Source organism: Bombus vosnesenskii, unplaced genomic scaffold (genome assembly GCF_011952255.1).
Source record: "Bombus vosnesenskii isolate JDL3184/JDL3185 unplaced genomic scaffold, Bvos_JDL3184-5_v1.1 scf7180000014442, whole genome shotgun sequence".
NCBI lineage: Eukaryota > Metazoa > Arthropoda > Insecta > Hymenoptera > Apidae > Bombus > Bombus vosnesenskii.
This window is the reverse complement of record NW_022883452.1, coordinates 238,219-257,113: the sequence shown is the minus strand read 5'-3', so window position 1 is coordinate 257,113 and position 18,895 is coordinate 238,219. Positions and strand designations below refer to the sequence as shown.

The 18,895-nt window shown below is 41.2% G+C and overlaps 1 protein-coding gene across 1 annotated transcript in view; it reads left to right on the top strand.

Annotated features, from left to right (window-relative positions):
* Nucleotides 1-18,895, top strand: part of LOC117239861 (retinal homeobox protein Rx1-like) — a 43,258-nt gene that overhangs the window by 9,651 nt on the left and 14,712 nt on the right. Inside the window, exon 2 of the mRNA XM_033505689.1 lies at nucleotides 9,645-9,877. Coding sequence (XP_033361580.1) covers nucleotides 9,645-9,877 — 233 coding nt within the window. The remainder of the gene's footprint in view (nucleotides 1-9,644; nucleotides 9,878-18,895) is intronic.

The window sequence follows — 18,895 nt, the reverse complement described above, 5'->3', positions numbered from 1 at the left end:
GGGACAAGGTGATCTCGCGGGAACGTGTGAGCGAGAGAGGCGCCGATTTAACCGAATTACCGTTGGATCAAAGCTTGCGACTGGTAATTGGTGCACAGGTGTCGTCGATCAATCGTACACCGACCGTCGGGGAAGCTATTTCGCTCGGATACCGAAACGTTTCGTGATCGATAGGACGAACAGACGCGGTGCCTAGACGAATCCAATGAGACACATCATCGAGCGACGATACAGAGAGACAGAACGAGTTGATAGAGGGGGCGAACCGACAGCCTGGCGGAAACAAAGGAAGCGGAGACGCTCGACGCAGGATATACCTGTGATTTGCGCGCTGATTAGCGATTAGAAGCGATTAATCTCGAACGTTCGTGTGTAGGGTGAGAAAGGATTGGGGTGACGTTGTTGAGATTTAATCGCGATTATAATTGAAAATCGCGATTATAATTGAAAATCGCGATTATAATGGAGATAGTGGTGCTTGACTAGAGTATGAAGATCTTCGTAAGATGATTCGAGTAATTTATGTCAGAATTACCCACTAGACCCATAGTTAAAATTTATAATACGCTAATTTTGTGAAATAGTTTCTTAGGAAATAGGGTTTATCAGTGCACTGCTATGGATTCCCCGCATGTCTCTTGTATCTCAATTTAAAGATTTAGATGAATCTTACTTCGTGCTAAATGCTTTGAACTGTCGTACGTTTCAAATTAAGTTATTCTAGATTTTCAAATTTCCTAATTAACAGACAAGAAACACGGAGAATATTGAAATTCCGAAGATGTGCGCATCGACCGTTTTGGACGTGTCAAATGTTCAAGCTTTCCAATCAACGAAGATATCTCTTTCTTAACGTACTACTCCGCTACCGTAAAGCAACGCAAACCGTCCTGGTCAGGTCGATTCGTTTAGAAGCTCGTATATGTATGTGAGAATTCGTATTCGTGCCTGCTCGACGTCGATGGAGAGATTGTAATAAGGCTCGCATGTTGGAGAACAATTAAATTATTAGTAGGTACATTGTGCACGGCGGGGTGTTTTATTGCATGACGCATTCTGGTTCCGTCCGTTCATTCAATCGTTTCCCCACATTTTCAGTCAGATAGAAAATTTACATTCCAGGCTTTCAATTTTCAAATTGCAAAAGGTACGATTACCAATTGAAGAGGTTGCGGTAGACAGGCAACTTTAATATTTAAATTGTATTTACTTGGAAAGAAAGAATATGATTTTTGTATCTAATGATACAGGAGCTTATTATTACGAAGCTTATTATTAGTTCCCTATAAATTTATAGCACGTTTGAAAAAGTGATTTGGTTTTGACCGATTTCGTGCTAGTTTTTGCTGGTTTGCTCAAGTTGCTGGAAAATGAAGGTGTGTCTTTATTGCACCGGCCCCTTCAATTTATGAAATAAGATAATATTCGGAACAAAGAGCAAGGGAAAGCTTAATATTCCACGTTTATTTTCTTGGTTTAATTGCAACATCTTTGCGGTTTCTTTGAGATCGTGTTCGTAAAATACAAGACTAAAATGCACGAACGAACGCACACAACGATGATCGAGCGTCATACGATGCAGCCAGAGATATCCCAATAATAGCTGCACGCCAGCGAACAATTAAATTATTAAGTAGTAACGATAACGAGGGCCGCGTTGTATACTATTGTAATAAAGGCACAACGAATCGCAGTACTTTCGCAGGAGAAGGCAAGCAAATATCCTGCTACTTGATCTCGTCGCGTTTCTTGCACTGCATTTACAAAATCTTAGATGTAGAAACGAGTTATGGTAACGAGAACACGGAACGTGGGCAGTCTTGTAATGTTAATTCCTTTTTTGTGCATCGACACTGATGTTGCCTTTGAAATACTACTAGGAAAACATTTCTTTTTATACAAGAAACGTTATCAGTGATTTATACAGCCAAACTTGCTATATTACCATGTTTCATTATCGAACGATCGTCGATTACTCGTCGCAAATAAATTCATTTATGTAGACGCAGGAAATTCGTCAATGTATTGCGAAAAAAGCTATATAATCGAAAACTTTCTCACGATTTTACTTAGTAAAAGTACTAAAAAGTATAGTAACTTATGAACAAATTTAAACATTTGTAAACAGCTATTACGACACTCTGTTTCGTTAGCGCTGTGTGTATCTCGCGTTTATATTGGTAAAGTTTGAAACAAATCAGGAAATATATATAGAAATTTTCTATGGTAGGCGTTTAAATACATTCGTTAAATATATAATTCACTGCTGTAGATATCTGAAAAAACCAAGTAAATTAAGACCAGTTTCCATTTCCGGTTGCGAGATTTCAACGAGATTTCGCGGCATGATGGCGTTCAATTAGGCTCACACGAGACCCCCAGTCAATTAAACAATTTCTAACTCCGGTATCGTTTCAATTAACGCACTTCGAGATGATTACCAGTTCGTTGACCCGTTTAGATGGAAATTTTATCCCCATTGCAAGAACTTGATGACAGCTTAAGAGCCTTTCGCCGGGCGTTCTTAAGACACGCTTCGTGCACGTTCTCTCTCTCTCTCTCTTTGCGTTCTCGCTCTCCTCTCCTCCCCTCCTTCTCTTTCTCGTCGTTCGCGTTCTCGTTGCCGCTTTGACAATTTAATAATTCGATACCGGTACGCGAATAATCGACGAACCTGATACTCTTCTCTCGCCAATCGAGAGGATCGAGAGATCATGTTCTCCATGTTTCTGCTCTCTTTTTCTCTCTCTCTCTCTCGACATCTGCGACGCTTTCTTTGTCCCTTACGCGCGATAAAATTCATCCCGCACGACTGCTAAAACCGTCAACCAAGTCCACAGAAAAATGATTATCCGATCAGGCTGACTTTTACTCGAGTAACGGCTCTCGGCCTGGAACCAGGTTCTGCAAAGCGCTGCGTAAATTAACGATTCTGGTTCGACGGTAGCCGCGTCTGAGGTTCAGTCATTGGAAAATGCAACTACATACTTCTCGTTCGAGGAGTGTATCTAATCTGTTTATTAACTGTAACAATCGCTGCTTTGATCGTACAGAATGTCGATTTAGAAGTTTTACTTTGATATGCCATTCGTTCCGATGAATTACGATTATTTGATTGCTGACGTGCCAAAAATACTCGCGCGTCGCGTGGAAAAACAGGATAACTTTATAGAACGGGTGATTTTCGTGGGCCGATACGTGCGTCAGATTAAGGTACGCGACAGTTGACAGTGGCTTTTACGAAGAAATTTCCGTTGAAACTTTGTGCCGCGTAAAGTGGCCATTGCGTTTCGTTCCGGAGATAAAAACCGTGGCGTGGAGCCCGGCAGGAGCGAACAGAAGAAACCCACGGAGACAGGAGAAAATAAAGATCAGAGAAGATGAGCGAAAGAGAACGAGAGAAAGTATATGAGAAAGTGAGAGAGAGAGAGAGAGAGAGAGAGATAGGAAGAGAGTGAGAAAGAGAGGAGAGCAGGGGACCAGTGACGGTCCACGAGAAGACAAATTCTGTAATCCTCTTTGGTCGGCGAGCTAAGCCCTCTGTGTGACGGCATACCATCTTCTTTCTCTTATTTCCTCGTCTCGTTTTGCTTTTCCTTGTCTTACCCCTGTCCTCCCACGCCGATCAAGGAAATTAGATTTCGAATCGACAGCCGTGCTTAAGTATAAACGACGAGGAGACATCGCCGAACGAGGAGGAAACAGGAATTCACAGCAGACAAACCGAGGCAGAAAGATATCGACCTTTTGCTCGAAAAAAAGAATCGTTGTCCTATAGTAGTAAGATCGATGACCATACCGATCGTTGCTCGATTTTACTTCATTTGATTGGTTGGAAAATTAGCAGTCGGGTAAACAGCGTTAAGTGATATTTAATTAGCCGACAAGAGGTACACGAGTTGAAATGATACACAGAAAGAGAGAGAGAGAGAGAGAGAGAGAGAGAATGTCTAGCTGGATATTTGAATTTCGCGGAACGAGAGAGCTGTCTCGTCCCAGTTCTTGCGCGAACCGAAATCTCTTCTCAAACTGTCAAACTGTCACGACGGATTCATTAATCCGCTGTCAATCGTTTATCAAACGCGACCACGATTTCAAGGGAATGAAATTCGTTTCGTGGGTTGAAAAGCTATACGAGATAACGATTATTAATGCGCTTGATGAAATCCAAACTTTCGCGCCACAAATAAAGACTGATGGCTTAATATTTATCGAAATAGTCGGTTTACTCTCGCAATCGTAACTGAGATTATTTCGTCACTTTGAAATTTTTAACCTGGAAACCAAATAAAATCTTGCTTCTCGCGATCAATCGTTTGATCTAAACGATTGCAAACGATCTGGGGATAAAAAGAAGAAAGGAAATAACGAAGGTATTCGCGTTGGTATTCCAAATTCGGGGGAGAAACAAGATTGTATCATGTCAGTGTAAAGCGGTTCTAGTCCATTCCAGCTACTTAAGAGATTGACACGAGAAGATAGTATAATGGACGAAGTGGTCGAGGAATTGTAGCCTCCTCCTGAATCGAGCACCGGCTCTAATGGGCCAACACTGATCGTTGATAAATTTCAAAACGCCACGGGCCACCATTCGATTCTTCTGCCGGGACCTGCACCTATAGAGTCGATTAAGCGGGATAATAAAATCACGTGAATATATTCGTTCACATTGTTATATCTATACGAACGCTGACATAAACATATTCTTCGTAAATATCGTTTTTTAACCCATTTAAGATCGTATACATACGTCATGCAGTGTCTACCCAATCTGACCGATAACGTGCTGTGTGCGTCACGTGAAGCAATTTGCGTTATCGTTATCGGCTAATATTAAAATAGCGGTTAAAAAAATAACGTTATGTACAAATAATGTTATTGGTTCGAAGATAAAGAAGACAAAGAGTTAATGAGCGATCCACAGTCAGAACTAAACCAGAAACGAGTGAATCGAGTGAATTTCCGAGGACTCCTCTGTAGAAATCAATTTCGATTAGTTTAAATATTCGGCAAAAATATAAAAATCAAAGATAAGCGATATCGATTCCAAAGTAGGTAGGAAATCAATGATTAAGAGTGAAATTTGCTCGAAATAACGGTATCAATTATGAACCTAAAATTAGACAGGGAAAACTTCCGGTTCGCGACACGGTGTCGCCTTTAATCGAGGAAAATTCGAGCCACTTGGTGGGATATATACCGGGTGCTCTCGATATAACGGCGTAACACGCGGTAACAGCGACGGCGCGGCGACGCTCTGCACCTGCACCTCGCAGAATTTAATCACGATGGTTACTCTGTCCGACCGAAACCAATTATTGCGCAGACGTACTCACACACGCGCTTACACTGCCTGTGATGCGGACATTCTCTACGCACCTATATAAATCTCCGTATCCCCGAATGGATATAATGTACCGCATTAATTTCCCTCTGAACGCATGCGATTCCGTGTTTGTCGCCCACCAAAATGTCCGACCACCGGCTATGTTACTCTATTACTGGCGGACATCACTACTAATTCGTTCAACGTTTAGAAACTTTGTGATTTTCACTGAATGATGAAAATGGAAATTGTAAATAATTTTAAACACAAAATTTTCCGGGAGTGTATTATCGCAGAGCTACAGCATACGGTATTTTATTATATGAAACTTTGTTTTTCCGCATCCATTGTCGAGATCAGAAAATACTTCGTATCGTTTCGGGGAAAAAATTTAAAAAATTATCAATTTTAAGATAGCTGGAAAAATTACATTCAAGCGTGATATATTTTCTGAGATAAAAGTGTCATTAGACTTAACAAAATTATATTGTTTAACAAAAATAAGGGGTTAGGTTTATAAACTGTACCTATATTTTAATAAAAAGAACTCCGAAGATTGAATCATAAAAGAAAACAATCTTTTCCTTGTTAAGTGGCTTGACTACCAATTTTCTATTGTAAACTTCATATTTTAAAGCGGTTCCCCCAAAAATCACTTTTCCCACTCAAATTACCAGAAGTATCGTAGTAAGAACGATCGGTAAACGCAATTTATATTTGTACGTCGTGTAAATACAAAACGCTATTTATCCTCCATAGAATACAAAGATTTGACCTGTTATTAATTACGAAAACGAAGAAAGCTTCTATTCCATTGATTCCATTCGAGATAAAAATGCAAAGTTCAAGCGAAACCTGTGCACTTAAACTTCGTGATTACCCAGGCAGCCTGTGAATTCAACCTTCGGAAGCCTCTTCACCTCTTCCATAGCACGGCGTCATCGTTTAACCTCTATCCGCAGCATTCTCAGTTCCCTTTCATCGCTCTGCTGTGTGCGGCGGTGGAGCAGGTCGCATCCTAAAACAGAAGTTGCTCGCCGTAGCTTAGACAGTTCAGGAGTAGAGAGCCTGGAGGAAGAAGGGTGCGCAGTTCTGTCTGGTAGCATGGACGGAGGAAAAGGGTGGTGGGCGAAGGTGGGCCCGGGGCGAAGGAGAACGATGGTGTTGGCACTCTCGGGGGCCATTATTGATTGTTGTTGATAATTAGCCGGTACAGGCGCGTCAATCACGAGGCAAGGCGAGGTTATTAGGCTGTTGGTTAGCACCGGCCCGATGGCACACGTACACACACGAATGCACACACGCCGTCACGCACAGGATACGTTGTACACGACGTGCACAGGTGTCCGTTCCTCTGTGTGTAGGCGTATGCAGGATGCCGTGTGTTTGTGCGTGGCTACGTTACGTGTATGCGTCTGTGTGCGCGCCGCCATTGAGCCACCCGATTACCCCCCACAATTCGATCTAATGCGCTACGCTGCGATGCGAGAGAAGGTTAATTATGCAGTTAATGAGAGGCTGAATATATATACCCTACGGGGTGTCGGGATGGTCCCGGCGAAAAGAGGATCATTTGGATCCCGTTCCAGCTCGATTGTTGAATTTGGTTATGGTCGAAGAACGCCGGAAAACGGTGCTCCATTCCCTTCCCGTTTTAAATTAATCGCGTTACAACGTTCGAGGTCGGTGTTTAAACGCCTGGCACAGTCGGCGAAAACTCGGTGCTTTTTGATTGCCTCGAAATTGATATGGAACCCGCGTTCGCGTTTTATGTTTGCGTACAAAAGCGATAGGTATAAATATGCATATGAAACGACGAGACCGGGGCTGACTCGGCCCTCGAGTGAATTTCGGTGCAGTGGTAGCAACGTAGAACGGTGGGTATAGAGTGTAGAGTTTGGTTGACGAAAATGTCTATTCGCCACCAGTGGCCGCGAGTACACTCGTTCGAACGAGGCGTGTGCTTCCGCGCAATCAATTTCTTCCTCGATAACGGCGCTCGTGTTCCTGGATACTATAATAAGGACGGATAATGCGGGAGATGGCGGTAATTTGCAGCGAAAAGGAGCATGTAATAGTTTGTCGGAAGTGCAGGTTACGCGGTTACGTGTTATAACTTGTTTAGCGACGACGAAATGTCGTCGAGCGAGACGCGAGCTACTCGAGTAACGGTAGAGACTTTATGGGTTATCAAATTGAAAAAGATTGACATAAAACTTTGCTGAAAATTAACCTCTTGGAAAAGACGCGTTAATTGGTTATTGTTTCTTTCTTTCTTTCTTTCTCCTTAATCGGAGCACGTTGGACAACCGTCAAAGAACCGACGCGCTGCGCAAAACAACGAAAATCCTGGTTTTCCCTTTTTGCAGGTGACCTCTTAATTTCCGTTGCACTGCGTTGAACATCGCGCCGAGCAAATTGCGTCGAAGCGTTGATTTCTACGGATAAATTGCCGTATTGTGCGTCACGGAATTTACCGACACGTGTATCCTCGTGTCTCGATGTCGAACGCCGCTTTCGATTGCCCAATATGTCCCGATAACGAGCCCTATTATCGTCAATTAATTATATTCCCGCGTAAAACTTATCGGTTTCCCTAAATACTCCAATCTGGGATAAGGCTGGTATTTTTCTTTTTTTAAATTCCTATCTCTTAAAGATATTGTCCGTGACAAATAAAATTGTCGCGATAAGTACGATATCGTAACTCATAAATTTCCCTTTCTCCAGTTGCTCCTTTCACGATAGCGCGTTACAGCGGAATATACTAAGCTTGTCGTAAAGTAACTGTACTCGCATGGTGAAACGACAGATAAGCTACGTTTCATTTAATACAGCAGCCTGCAAATGCAATCTGGCTTGCGATCTTTAGCCTGCCACCCGGTATATAAACGCGCGCGTCGATCCACGTTGGCGTACAACATTTGCCAAAGCGACAAGCTTTTATGAACGGTGTGATTCTCGCGGAAATCTTGTCTCGTCCACTGAACTTTCGAATGCTGCTTCTATAAAAAGAACAAGGACACGCGAGAGCGACTTATTATAACGTCATTTTGATACAATCCATTAACGTTCGATTAGCGGAACTTTTGATTTCGGACAGATTCGAAATTGCTCGTTTAGTAAACTCATTACGATCTCGTAAATATTGAAACGGATAATTAATTGTTCGCGTAAGATTCAGGGAAATACAGTTGCAATTTGTCGCACGTTCGCGTTCAATCCATTAGAGATATTGTAATAATTACGAATTCGTGTAAATCAATAAGCGTCGATAATCAGGCAATCGAAAACGTTAGTAAAATGAAATAATTCCACAGCAAAAGTGGAATTGCCAAGCCCTTTCAAATGATCTGTCTTACACGACTTTTGCCTATGTTAATGTAAAAACGTGACATCATTAAGTCGATACGATTTCTACGAATGACCTCCGTTGCAAGAAATCGTAGATGATTAAAGTCAAGGTCTGCGGCCTACTTACGTCCTTGATGAAATTAAATGGCAATGAACCATCTTCAAAATCCAAACAAACTGGATCGTTTCAAAGTTCATTTTCTTTATCGCTTCTTAATATTTGCAAAACAGACAGGAATAGAAAGCGATAGAAGATGAATATTCGAATAGATATGCTAGAAGTAATTTAATGAATAAAACTATCAAATGTTTCAAGAGATTACATACGGTTCCACGGTAATGATAAGAATGTAGACATTCGCAGTTATGACTTATTATCATAAAATAATCAATAATTCAAATTTAAAATCAAGAAAACGAATTAATATCAGAGTAATATCAATAATAAAAAATGTTCAATGACCTAAAAGTCTCGCAATTTTTGAACGAAAAGGTTTATTATTTATTAACGAAAAGGTTATTTGTAATTTAGTTGAACAGATATTTAGATTTTTTGAAACTAAAAATCGCTTAAACTGTGTTCTAACGAACCGAGGATTTAAGCTGACTAATTTGATACCGTTTATCACAAATCTAAATTGTCATATTTGCGATAATATTAAATAGATGTTTAAACTTACTGTAGATATAAACAATTATTATTTGCAACTCTTGTCTAGCCTATCAAGAGTTTTAAATGCGAGAAATTCCTACGGAAATCTCAAAGTCGAAAGGTGCACGCGAACGCGAAAAATCGAGCACGATCCAACTCCGAGTGATGAGCGTTACAACACTTGTAATAGCTAGCATTATACGCGCATAATAGAGGTAATAGCCGAGACTGGGATAAATCGATCACCATTACCGTACCTATTAACCGTAACGACCGTTTCCGAGGAGACCTGACCACTCCCGTGGGTTCCAGGTGAGAACAGCTGCAATTCCACCGGCGGTGGCAGCGACGAGGAACTCGGAGCAGGCTGCGGGGACGATTTGAACGGGAACGGTGGCAAGAAGAAGCATCGTCGAAACAGGACGACCTTCACCACTTACCAGCTGCACGAGCTCGAGAGAGCCTTCGAGAAGTCTCATTATCCGGACGTGTACTCCAGGGAGGAGCTCGCTATGAAAGTCAATCTTCCGGAAGTGCGCGTCCAGGTGAGTTAAAACGCGAGTTAATTCGTGTGCACGAGGATACCTAGTACTTATCTCCAGAACTACCGATTATACATTAGAGTATAAAATGTACACCAAAGAAATCCGAACGAGAGAACGTATATATAGTGTGTATAGTGGCAAGAAAAAATCAAGCCTTCGTTAATACAAATACTCTGCTTAAAATCGGACGAATCCATGCAAATGTATCGTTGCATATATAATAATTTTTGAAGAAACATTATGATTTGCTAATTTCGATGATCAATTGGTCGTTTTGAACTTAGAAGCTTAGAAACATTAGAAACTTGGAAAGTCGCTTAGAAAGTTCGAAATTTAGAAAGTGAAATGTGTATATTGAGATTTTGGATGGAACGATAGGACGTAGGTAGTTTTTACCGTCTGTGATCGCAGATCTAAAATTTATCCTATAATTTACAATCTGTTTTGAACAATTTTAATTGCTCTTTCATCTTATAAAAAGTAATCCTGTCATTAAATAGTGTGCATAGACATAACTTCACGAAGTTTCGAGAATTAACTGCGCAAATGCGAAGGCGGGTTCGCTTGGAATCGGAGATCCTGTCGGTGGATCAGCGATTAGGAAGAATAATTGTCTGAAATCGCGTTGTTAATCGGCATACAGCGAGAGATCGTTTTCTCGCGGGTAAAACGAATATTCATACATTTTTAAATAATCACCCGACCGCGGAGTCACGCGACTAACGAGGTATTAACTCGTTAACCCTCACGACACCGGCGCGCGATCCTGTTACCTTAACGATTTCACGAAAAAAGAAGGGAGGGAATAAACGAACGGTCAGAAAGGCATCGTACTGTGCTGCCATAACTTCCAACGATGTTTATTAAACAACCACCGTCTCTGTTACCTCGCTCTTTTATCGAAAACCAAAGCAAAAAGAAAAAAAAAAAACAAAATGAAAAAAACAACGATCTCTGATCCAATGTTTTTCTTTACCTTTACAGCCTGGAAAAAAACGTCACTCGAAAAAGAAAACGAGACAAAAAGAACTTCTCTTCAACAGGGATTATTGTACGAAAACATAACAAACAATTTTCCAATTCGTTCGATCCGAACTGTTTTACACGATAATTTATTAATTAATAATGCCACAGAGTTGACAAATTATAGGTTAATATCTATTTAGTAAGTGAAATAATCTCTTCTTAAGTTTTATTCTTTTAGTCGTGTTGATGAAACTTTGCATAAATATTTGCAATCGACTTGCAATCTTCTCCTTCGCAATCTTATATCAAATACAACAATTAGAGGCTTTATAATTTACAGACTTGTAAAATTTCGTTCAGATTATCACCCAATGTTTTTATTGGCAACTTGTAACTTGTGATTCGTGTAATTTCATTAATAATATAACTTCGATAATGCGAAAGAACCTAAAACTACCATTTTCTCGTCTGAAAGGTGATGCGTTAGATTCATAGACACTAAGACTCGAGCACCAATCAAGCGATTTAATATTTTCCTTCGTCAGTCTTGGTCTTTCTCTGTTCCATTGAAATCAAGCGGACACGAGTGCCGTGTGCGCGACCAGCAAGCGGGCCGAGTTTAATGGCAGCGTTTCCGTGCAAACAATCGGAACAGCAATCGCCGGCTGACGCTGGCCCCGACGTATTAAACTAAATTAAATTAATTATGTGCGTGACAGCGATAAAAGCACGCAGTCGCATGCGACGACGCATCGATTAGGCTCCCGGGGGCACGCTTTCCGACCGTGCCACATAACAAAAGTATATACGAGCGACGTAGTTTGCCAGATAACAACCAGCCAGTACGCCAGCTTTTCAGGTGCACCTGCGTTTTTTTACAAATCGAAACGGCCAAATTGATTTTTCATCCTATTTTTTTTTTAAGTCGTTTAATAACTTTAGAATTTCATTATGCCTGGTATGATAACAATCATCGCGATTTTATCAACGATCCTTGGGATTAAAGTCATTTTAAAAGGAATTAAAACGGAGAAAGTAGAAAGTCTACCTTTCCTTTTGTCGGACTATTCGCCTAAGACGATTTTAGTATTTCCATCAGATCGTTCAAGAATAAATCGTGTAATTTTACGGATTTAATTTAATTATTTTAAGCGACAAAAACACAAGATCCCACGATGAATTTATTCTTTATCCGATTTTTACCGAGAGCGATTTTACTATGTCCAACGAACGATGATTACAAGATTGTCGACGATTCTTATAACCTGGCTAGCCGAAAAACGAATATATAAACGAAGAAGATGCAAAATTTTTCATAGAGCTTCATAGCTTTAAAAGGAAAAGTAAGATCTCCATTTCAATCACCAGCAGCCAAACAACCCTAGTCATCAGGAGGCAAAGCAATTAATAACAACCACCGAAAGAAAAGAGGGAGTACGCCATAGAGGAACCGTGGCAGAAGGATGATAGATAACGCCACGGCGCCACTGTCTCTAGAAGAGAGTTGCAATTAAAAATTTAAATTGCATTTAAAACCTGCCGGTGCTGTCGCCGTGCACACCACCATCGTCGTCGTTTTACTTTTTTCAATTTTTTGTAGAAGAGTTTGCCGACCTTTCTCCATCCTTCCTTTCTCTCTGTCGCTTACAATGCTGCCCCTTTCGCTACTTCTCTCAACTTGAAGAGAGAGAAATTGGAAAGCGAGGAGCTGGAACATCGAAGAGGGGAACGCCAGCGCGCCCCTAAGGTACACCTAATCGCTTAAGCTTATTACGCGAACAGACAAGGCGAAGGAATCAGCCGCGAAGCTACGAGTAAGGAGAGTGGGAGAAAGGATGGAGAAAGGAGGGTGAAAGAGGAAAAGAGAACGATGATAGGCGCAACGAAGAGGCGGACGCACGTTCGGTTTCATCATTTTTAATTGATAGCGCACGCCAATCCTATCTGTCGGATTTATTAGGCCGCTCGACGAGATGGTTTTGCGGAGGGCTGGAAGGGGGTGATAGCGAAGGGAAACGGAGCTTTTATTGGACAAACCGGGTTGTTTCGATGGTAGGGGGCCCGGTCGGTGGTCACCATAGCCTCGATTGTGTGACCCGGGAAAACGCGTTTTCCAGATTTTCCATGCATCCTCTCTGCCTCTTGAGTATATATACTATACACGCAAAGATACGTATATTTGTATGTGTGTATATATATATATTTTTGTATGTACATATATACACATTGTATGTGTGTATATATGTATATATAATATATGGATATGTGCGTGCGTGTATACGTACTGGCAGATTGATTGCGGGGATTAACAATGTTTTCCCGCGATAATTATCGTTCACGGAGTGCGGAGATTTTATTGGATACACAGCTACGCTCCGCCTCGGCCGATATCGAAACGTCGAATTGCTTGTTAAGCTTGTTATTGTAATTCAGGTTTACGCATCGTTTTCAATGCGACGTTCGTAATCGGTTCGTGAAAGGAAAAGATTCGTTGACAACCTCGCAGTTAAAATGGTTTCTTGAATAAATACTCGTTACAGAAGGTTACATGGCTTGTAATTGCCAATATTCTTCGAATTTACGGTTCTGGTTAACCCATTACATTTTCTTGTTCTTGATATTTCATTAATTTTCATGAGCGACGCGACGACGTTTGGAAATTGAACTACTCGTGAACAAGGTGGGCGAACTAAAGGCGGATGAAGCTAGGGAAGAATGGAAAAGAAAAGGTACGAGGTTTTTGAGAAGATAAAGATAATTGGTAGTACAAGTGTTTTCCGTGATATATTCCACAAGTTCAATTCTGTATTTAGCAGTTTCCGTTCATTACTGTCTTACGGTAACAGGATCAATGAGCTTAACATTAGAACTTTCTATGGCTGAAAGATATTTAATTTTCACTACGAGATAATTAATCACCTTTCGTTCTTCGCCAACGTACTTAATCAGAGAATAACAAAATTTTACTGCTGCGTATTATACGATTAGGCGCATCGTCGACGCGCGTTTCGCTTTGCCGTCACGCGATCGCGAGTTCGGTTGTTAAAAAACATGCCTTAGGCCAGCGATTTGGTAGAATTGGAATCGATATAGGGGCGAACTTCGCTGGAAACACTCATCGAAATTGGCTCTATCATGAAACACCTGCTGATTAGGGTGATTGTCGCTCAATAATAAGGTATAAAATGCAAAACGAAAATCGTGCCAAATATATAGACATTATATTTAATATTAAGTTAACTGAGCTTCTCAAAAGCCAGACTCATCAACTTCGTTTGATCGTTCATTGGTATATTAATTGAAAAAGATAGCACAAAGAAAGTAAATTCTAAGGCCGAATTGATCTGAAATAGTAAATTAAATGTATGCAATTCTCTCGATTCGATGCAAGTTACTAGGTGAATTATTCCTAAATGTAATTGGCAAATAAAGAACGAGAGCAAATTCCCGGATCTATATGCTGAAATTCATTACCTAAGAAAACGCGTCGCACGGAAATCGCGACGAGTCTATGACATTTCGCCATGGGGAATTCGAATCGATGGCCGGCGTATTTTCCCGAAGCGAACGAAAAAGAGAAAATGGAATCGACAATCGTCGTGGAAAAGGCACGGAGAGACGGGCGGAAAAAAGCGGGCAGATTGATTTTTCGCGGTAGGCCAACTAATTTGAAGAGAGAAAGAGAGAGAAAGGGAAAGAGAGAAAGAATCCACCGTGGCCGGATGGTCGATCGTTCGACGCGCTCGACCGCTCGACGATAGCCAATTGGAAAAATACTCCAATTCGATTACAATTTTTTTCGTCCGCTCGCACACCGAGTCGCGGAAGAATTTCAAACCGCTCTCGCCTACGACGAGAAATACATTCGTCGAGCGTGATAGATGGGCGTGGGTAGCAAGGGGATGGAGGCACCACGGGGGTGGGACGTGAAACTAATATCGAAGCTGCAATCGTTTCTGAAAGCTTTTGAGAGCGCAATTTAAAAGCGATCTTCCTTGTTTTCGTTCCATTTACAAAGAAAATCGGAACCGCCGTACGCGTTTACGCCGTTGAAAAATGTTTTCGACGATCATGCGAAAGTAATTTGCATGCGTATGTACGAGGAAAACCTCGAAATACCTGTGTATGTGCGACCCCTGTACGAGCTGCTTGACTCAACAAGAAGAACAGCAAGGGTGAAAACGGGTTAGTTTCTAGGAAGAAAATCATCTTTACCAGGAAGCAAGAACGTATGTACGAAATAAAAGGGGCTTCTACGGTGCTTGACGTTATTTACCGTCACGTCGGCATGGAAACCCCGTTCAAAGGCAAGAGACACGCGTCGTTCTACAACTATTTTCTTGCATACGAACTGCATTAATAATATTCTACCTCTACTACTCCCTAAACAATTAACCCTCGTTCCAAACAATAATTCCACGTCTATTTTACTCGGGAAACACATCGTTTGATCTTTAACGTACTACACACCGTTCGTTTATGGGATAAAAGTACAATTGCTTTAACGCCTAACGTAAGAATGTTTATTACGTTATCTTTGGAGGAATAGAAAAATAGAAGTTTAGTTTGGAATAGCAACGATAACGAAATAAAATTACATATTCGGATAATAATGGAAGTAGGCTCAACGAATAACACTTCAGAATTAATTCAGGCATCTTACATGCGATTCTTCTATTTCATAATTTCTCTCATTCACTTTTGGACAAATTACACAAATATTTTCAAAACACGTTCAATCACGCTTATCCCTACAGCTTCAGGTAGTCGTGCATTTTCCGTTTACACGAATACATACATATATGTGTGTAGGAAATGATTCATCAGAAAATATGCGTGTAACAGTTTATTAAAAAGGGTTATATTTACAATTATTTAGACTGAATAACTTGAATCGAAGCGAGTCGGTGGCGGCGCTTGTCGGCCCGTTTAATTCGGTTTTATTAAGGGGCCAAATCGTGATCGTTAGCACCGACACGAGGCCGGCACGAATCGCAGGTGACTGTCTGGGTTAGGCGCACCTATATCTACGGGGTGTCAAATTAGTCACGCACGCCGCCTCCGCCTAGCGGGCTGGCGATCAACGCCCGTAACCATGGCTACTGCCGCGAATATCTCTGCACGACGGCTCCGCGCCGCTTCCCGACGCAATTGCGCACGCAATGCGGAAAAAGCGTAGAGAAAATTAACGAACGCGTTAGCCGTGGCTCATGCGCCGGCGGCCTGCTTTTTTTTTTATTGAAAAGTATATTTATTGACAATCATTGTCTGTGTTGCATTTAGATCTTTTAACATTTCAGCTCTTCAATTATTATGCGCGTTCAATGATCTCTATTTGTTTAATTAGCGAATGTCACGATAATTGCGTTCCCTTTTCTTTGAAAAGGAGTTTGATCGACGATGTTGAATTAAAATGAATTTTATGGCTTCTTTTTTTTTTTTGTAGTTACCGTTGTTTTATGGATTTAATTATGTACCGTATTGTGTACCGTAGAACGGTTTGGCAGCGTAGAACGGATATAGTTGTTCCCTTGGTTGCAACCGACTTGCTCGTACCCCTCGTGGTCAGTAGACCGAGAACCATAAGCTTCGCGTCGTGATATTAATACCCATGCGTGGCACCGTAAAGCTGTTTAGCAGAGGGCAGTGAGAATTCTTGCACCAGGTTGCGCCGGGATAAAGATATTCGTATAGGTTGCTCGATTGCGAACATACATAAATCAAAATAATGTCTTGATGAAGTGGTGTCTTACTTCCTCTACTTTTACTATTACTATTTGTACGCCTTTTATAACGTATCATAATATACGGTATATCTCGTGAGAAGAAAGACATATGATTGTGCAACCGTAATTCTTTCCTGCCGTAACTACGATAATAACCAGGAAGGAGGATATTGATATCTTAATCTACTTAAGTAGATTTGTCCCATAATAAGGGCCGTTTCAATAGATTCAAACCGTTCACTCGAGAGGAACAAGACTATTAGGTAATAATTATATTCTTTAAATGAGCATCATTGTACACTTTTGTAAATGGAAATAAGTGACTTTGAAATCCAATGGGACGACTTTTAATGACCTTAAAATAAGACTGAGTGACAATGACATGATTTAAACGTGATACTTTTACGACCCTTTCATCAATCTTGATTGCTACTAGTATAACCTCGATGATCCTCCGTGACTCTCAAATTTTCTCGATTGCCAGTAAAACGACTCGGATGATTCGTCATAGTTTTTAAATAATCCTGAGTTCGAACATGATTTTAGCTCCTTTGATCTTGAAAAATACCTCGTTCCATCTTTCACGTCGTTCGTGTCTTTCTTTTTGTTTTACCATTAGCAAGCAGCTTAAAATCATCACTCAACAACGTTAATAACGATTCGAACTATCCATCCAATCATGGTAGGCTGATGGCCTCGAATATCTCGAACTGCGCTTGATATCGTTGGGAGGAAAGAAAGACGCTCGCAGATACAAATGTTATTACACGCAAGCACCTCTGATCTTCCGCGTGAACAGCCAATGGGCTTTCTCTGTCGGCCTTCTTCCCCCTATCAGATCGTTTTTCTTGTGGGTGCGATGTTTCCAGGCGGAAAATAAGATAATGGCCTCGTGCTAGGCGCGAGAGCAGTCCCGGCGTCCGGAGAAGAGAGAAAATGGGGTGGCGGGAAATAGCGAAGATCGTGAGAGCGGGACACCTGCTGTGCGACGGAGGCCGTCACGAAGGAACGAAAAAGAATATAATGCGATGGAACGCGTCGGAGAGACTCTTCTGGCCCCCTGGTCCACCGAGGAAGCGAAAAGCAGAAAAACGTCGAGCACTACTGTCTGTCCACTTGCGCCAGCTCGATCGAGTGTCAAGTGGTAACGGACGTAATAAGTCAGACGAATTCGCTCAACTCGGAGTTCGAGCATGAAACGTGTAATTGGGAAATTCGAAGAATTTTTCTAAGAATAGAAAGTTTTTTGATAGGTAGAAAATATGTTTGAGTCGTTTGTAAAAGTATATGGATATTGTATGCATAATGGATTCTCTCCAATGGTTAACGTTAATGGTTAAAATTATCGGTCAGATATTTTCAAGATGTTTCGGAAAATGTACCTCCGATAACTCGGAAAATATACCACGTAAGACTAAGATTCATCATTTCTCATCCACTAGAAATTTCGAGAACCTTTTTTTACATAGTACTATGCGCAAAAGTGTTACGAAAAAATATTCAGTAATCAAGCACTTCGACTTGCACGTTCATCTTTTTACATCGACAATCTACTAATCTGTTTGCAAGAAACATTCAACTTTCTTATCGCATTTTGTTATGTTTTTCGTAACACCTCCCGGTACTTAGCCCGATATAATTTCCTTGGATTCGCCCCTTCCGCAAGTTCTTCGTTTAAAAATAAGTAGAAGTCCGTCGTCAGTTGCGTGAACGAGCCCTTCGTAGATTTCTCGGAAAGATCAACCCCCTTTTTTAATCGAAGTTACACGAAACTCGCGGGTTACCGCTGTTTCATTAAGCAACCTTCCATCAGAAGGATAATAAACTTCCCGTTTTAAACTCGTGAAACAATTGCAGATAAAGGTTGTCGTGTTTTATTCCTAAGAAAACAATTCCCGGGGAATGCAACATAGGTTTAACCCTTTAAGTGATTAACGCTTTCGAATTAATCGACGAAGCATTTTTTTTTCCATCTCTAATTTAAATGTTTTAAGGGAGAATTGATCTGAGAACGTGGTTCGTTTTCATGGTAACAGACTGTCAAGACCCTTAAGTCGGCGCAGAAACACATCCTTCGATCCTGCGGCTCGCGAGAGCATGCGAAGTGGGTAAACTCTTGCAGCGCCGTCTAACGAGTATTATAATTACTGTCGCGTAACTCAATATTGCCCCCTCGATATGCTAAACTCCCGCGGAATATAGTGTTAATAGGCGTGGAATGGCACGGGACAACACCCCGCTCCTATTAATTGCACTTCACCCTAAATGCAAATTGTTCGAAATTGAGCGAGGGCTCCCCGAATATTTGGAAACTCCATTACGGGCC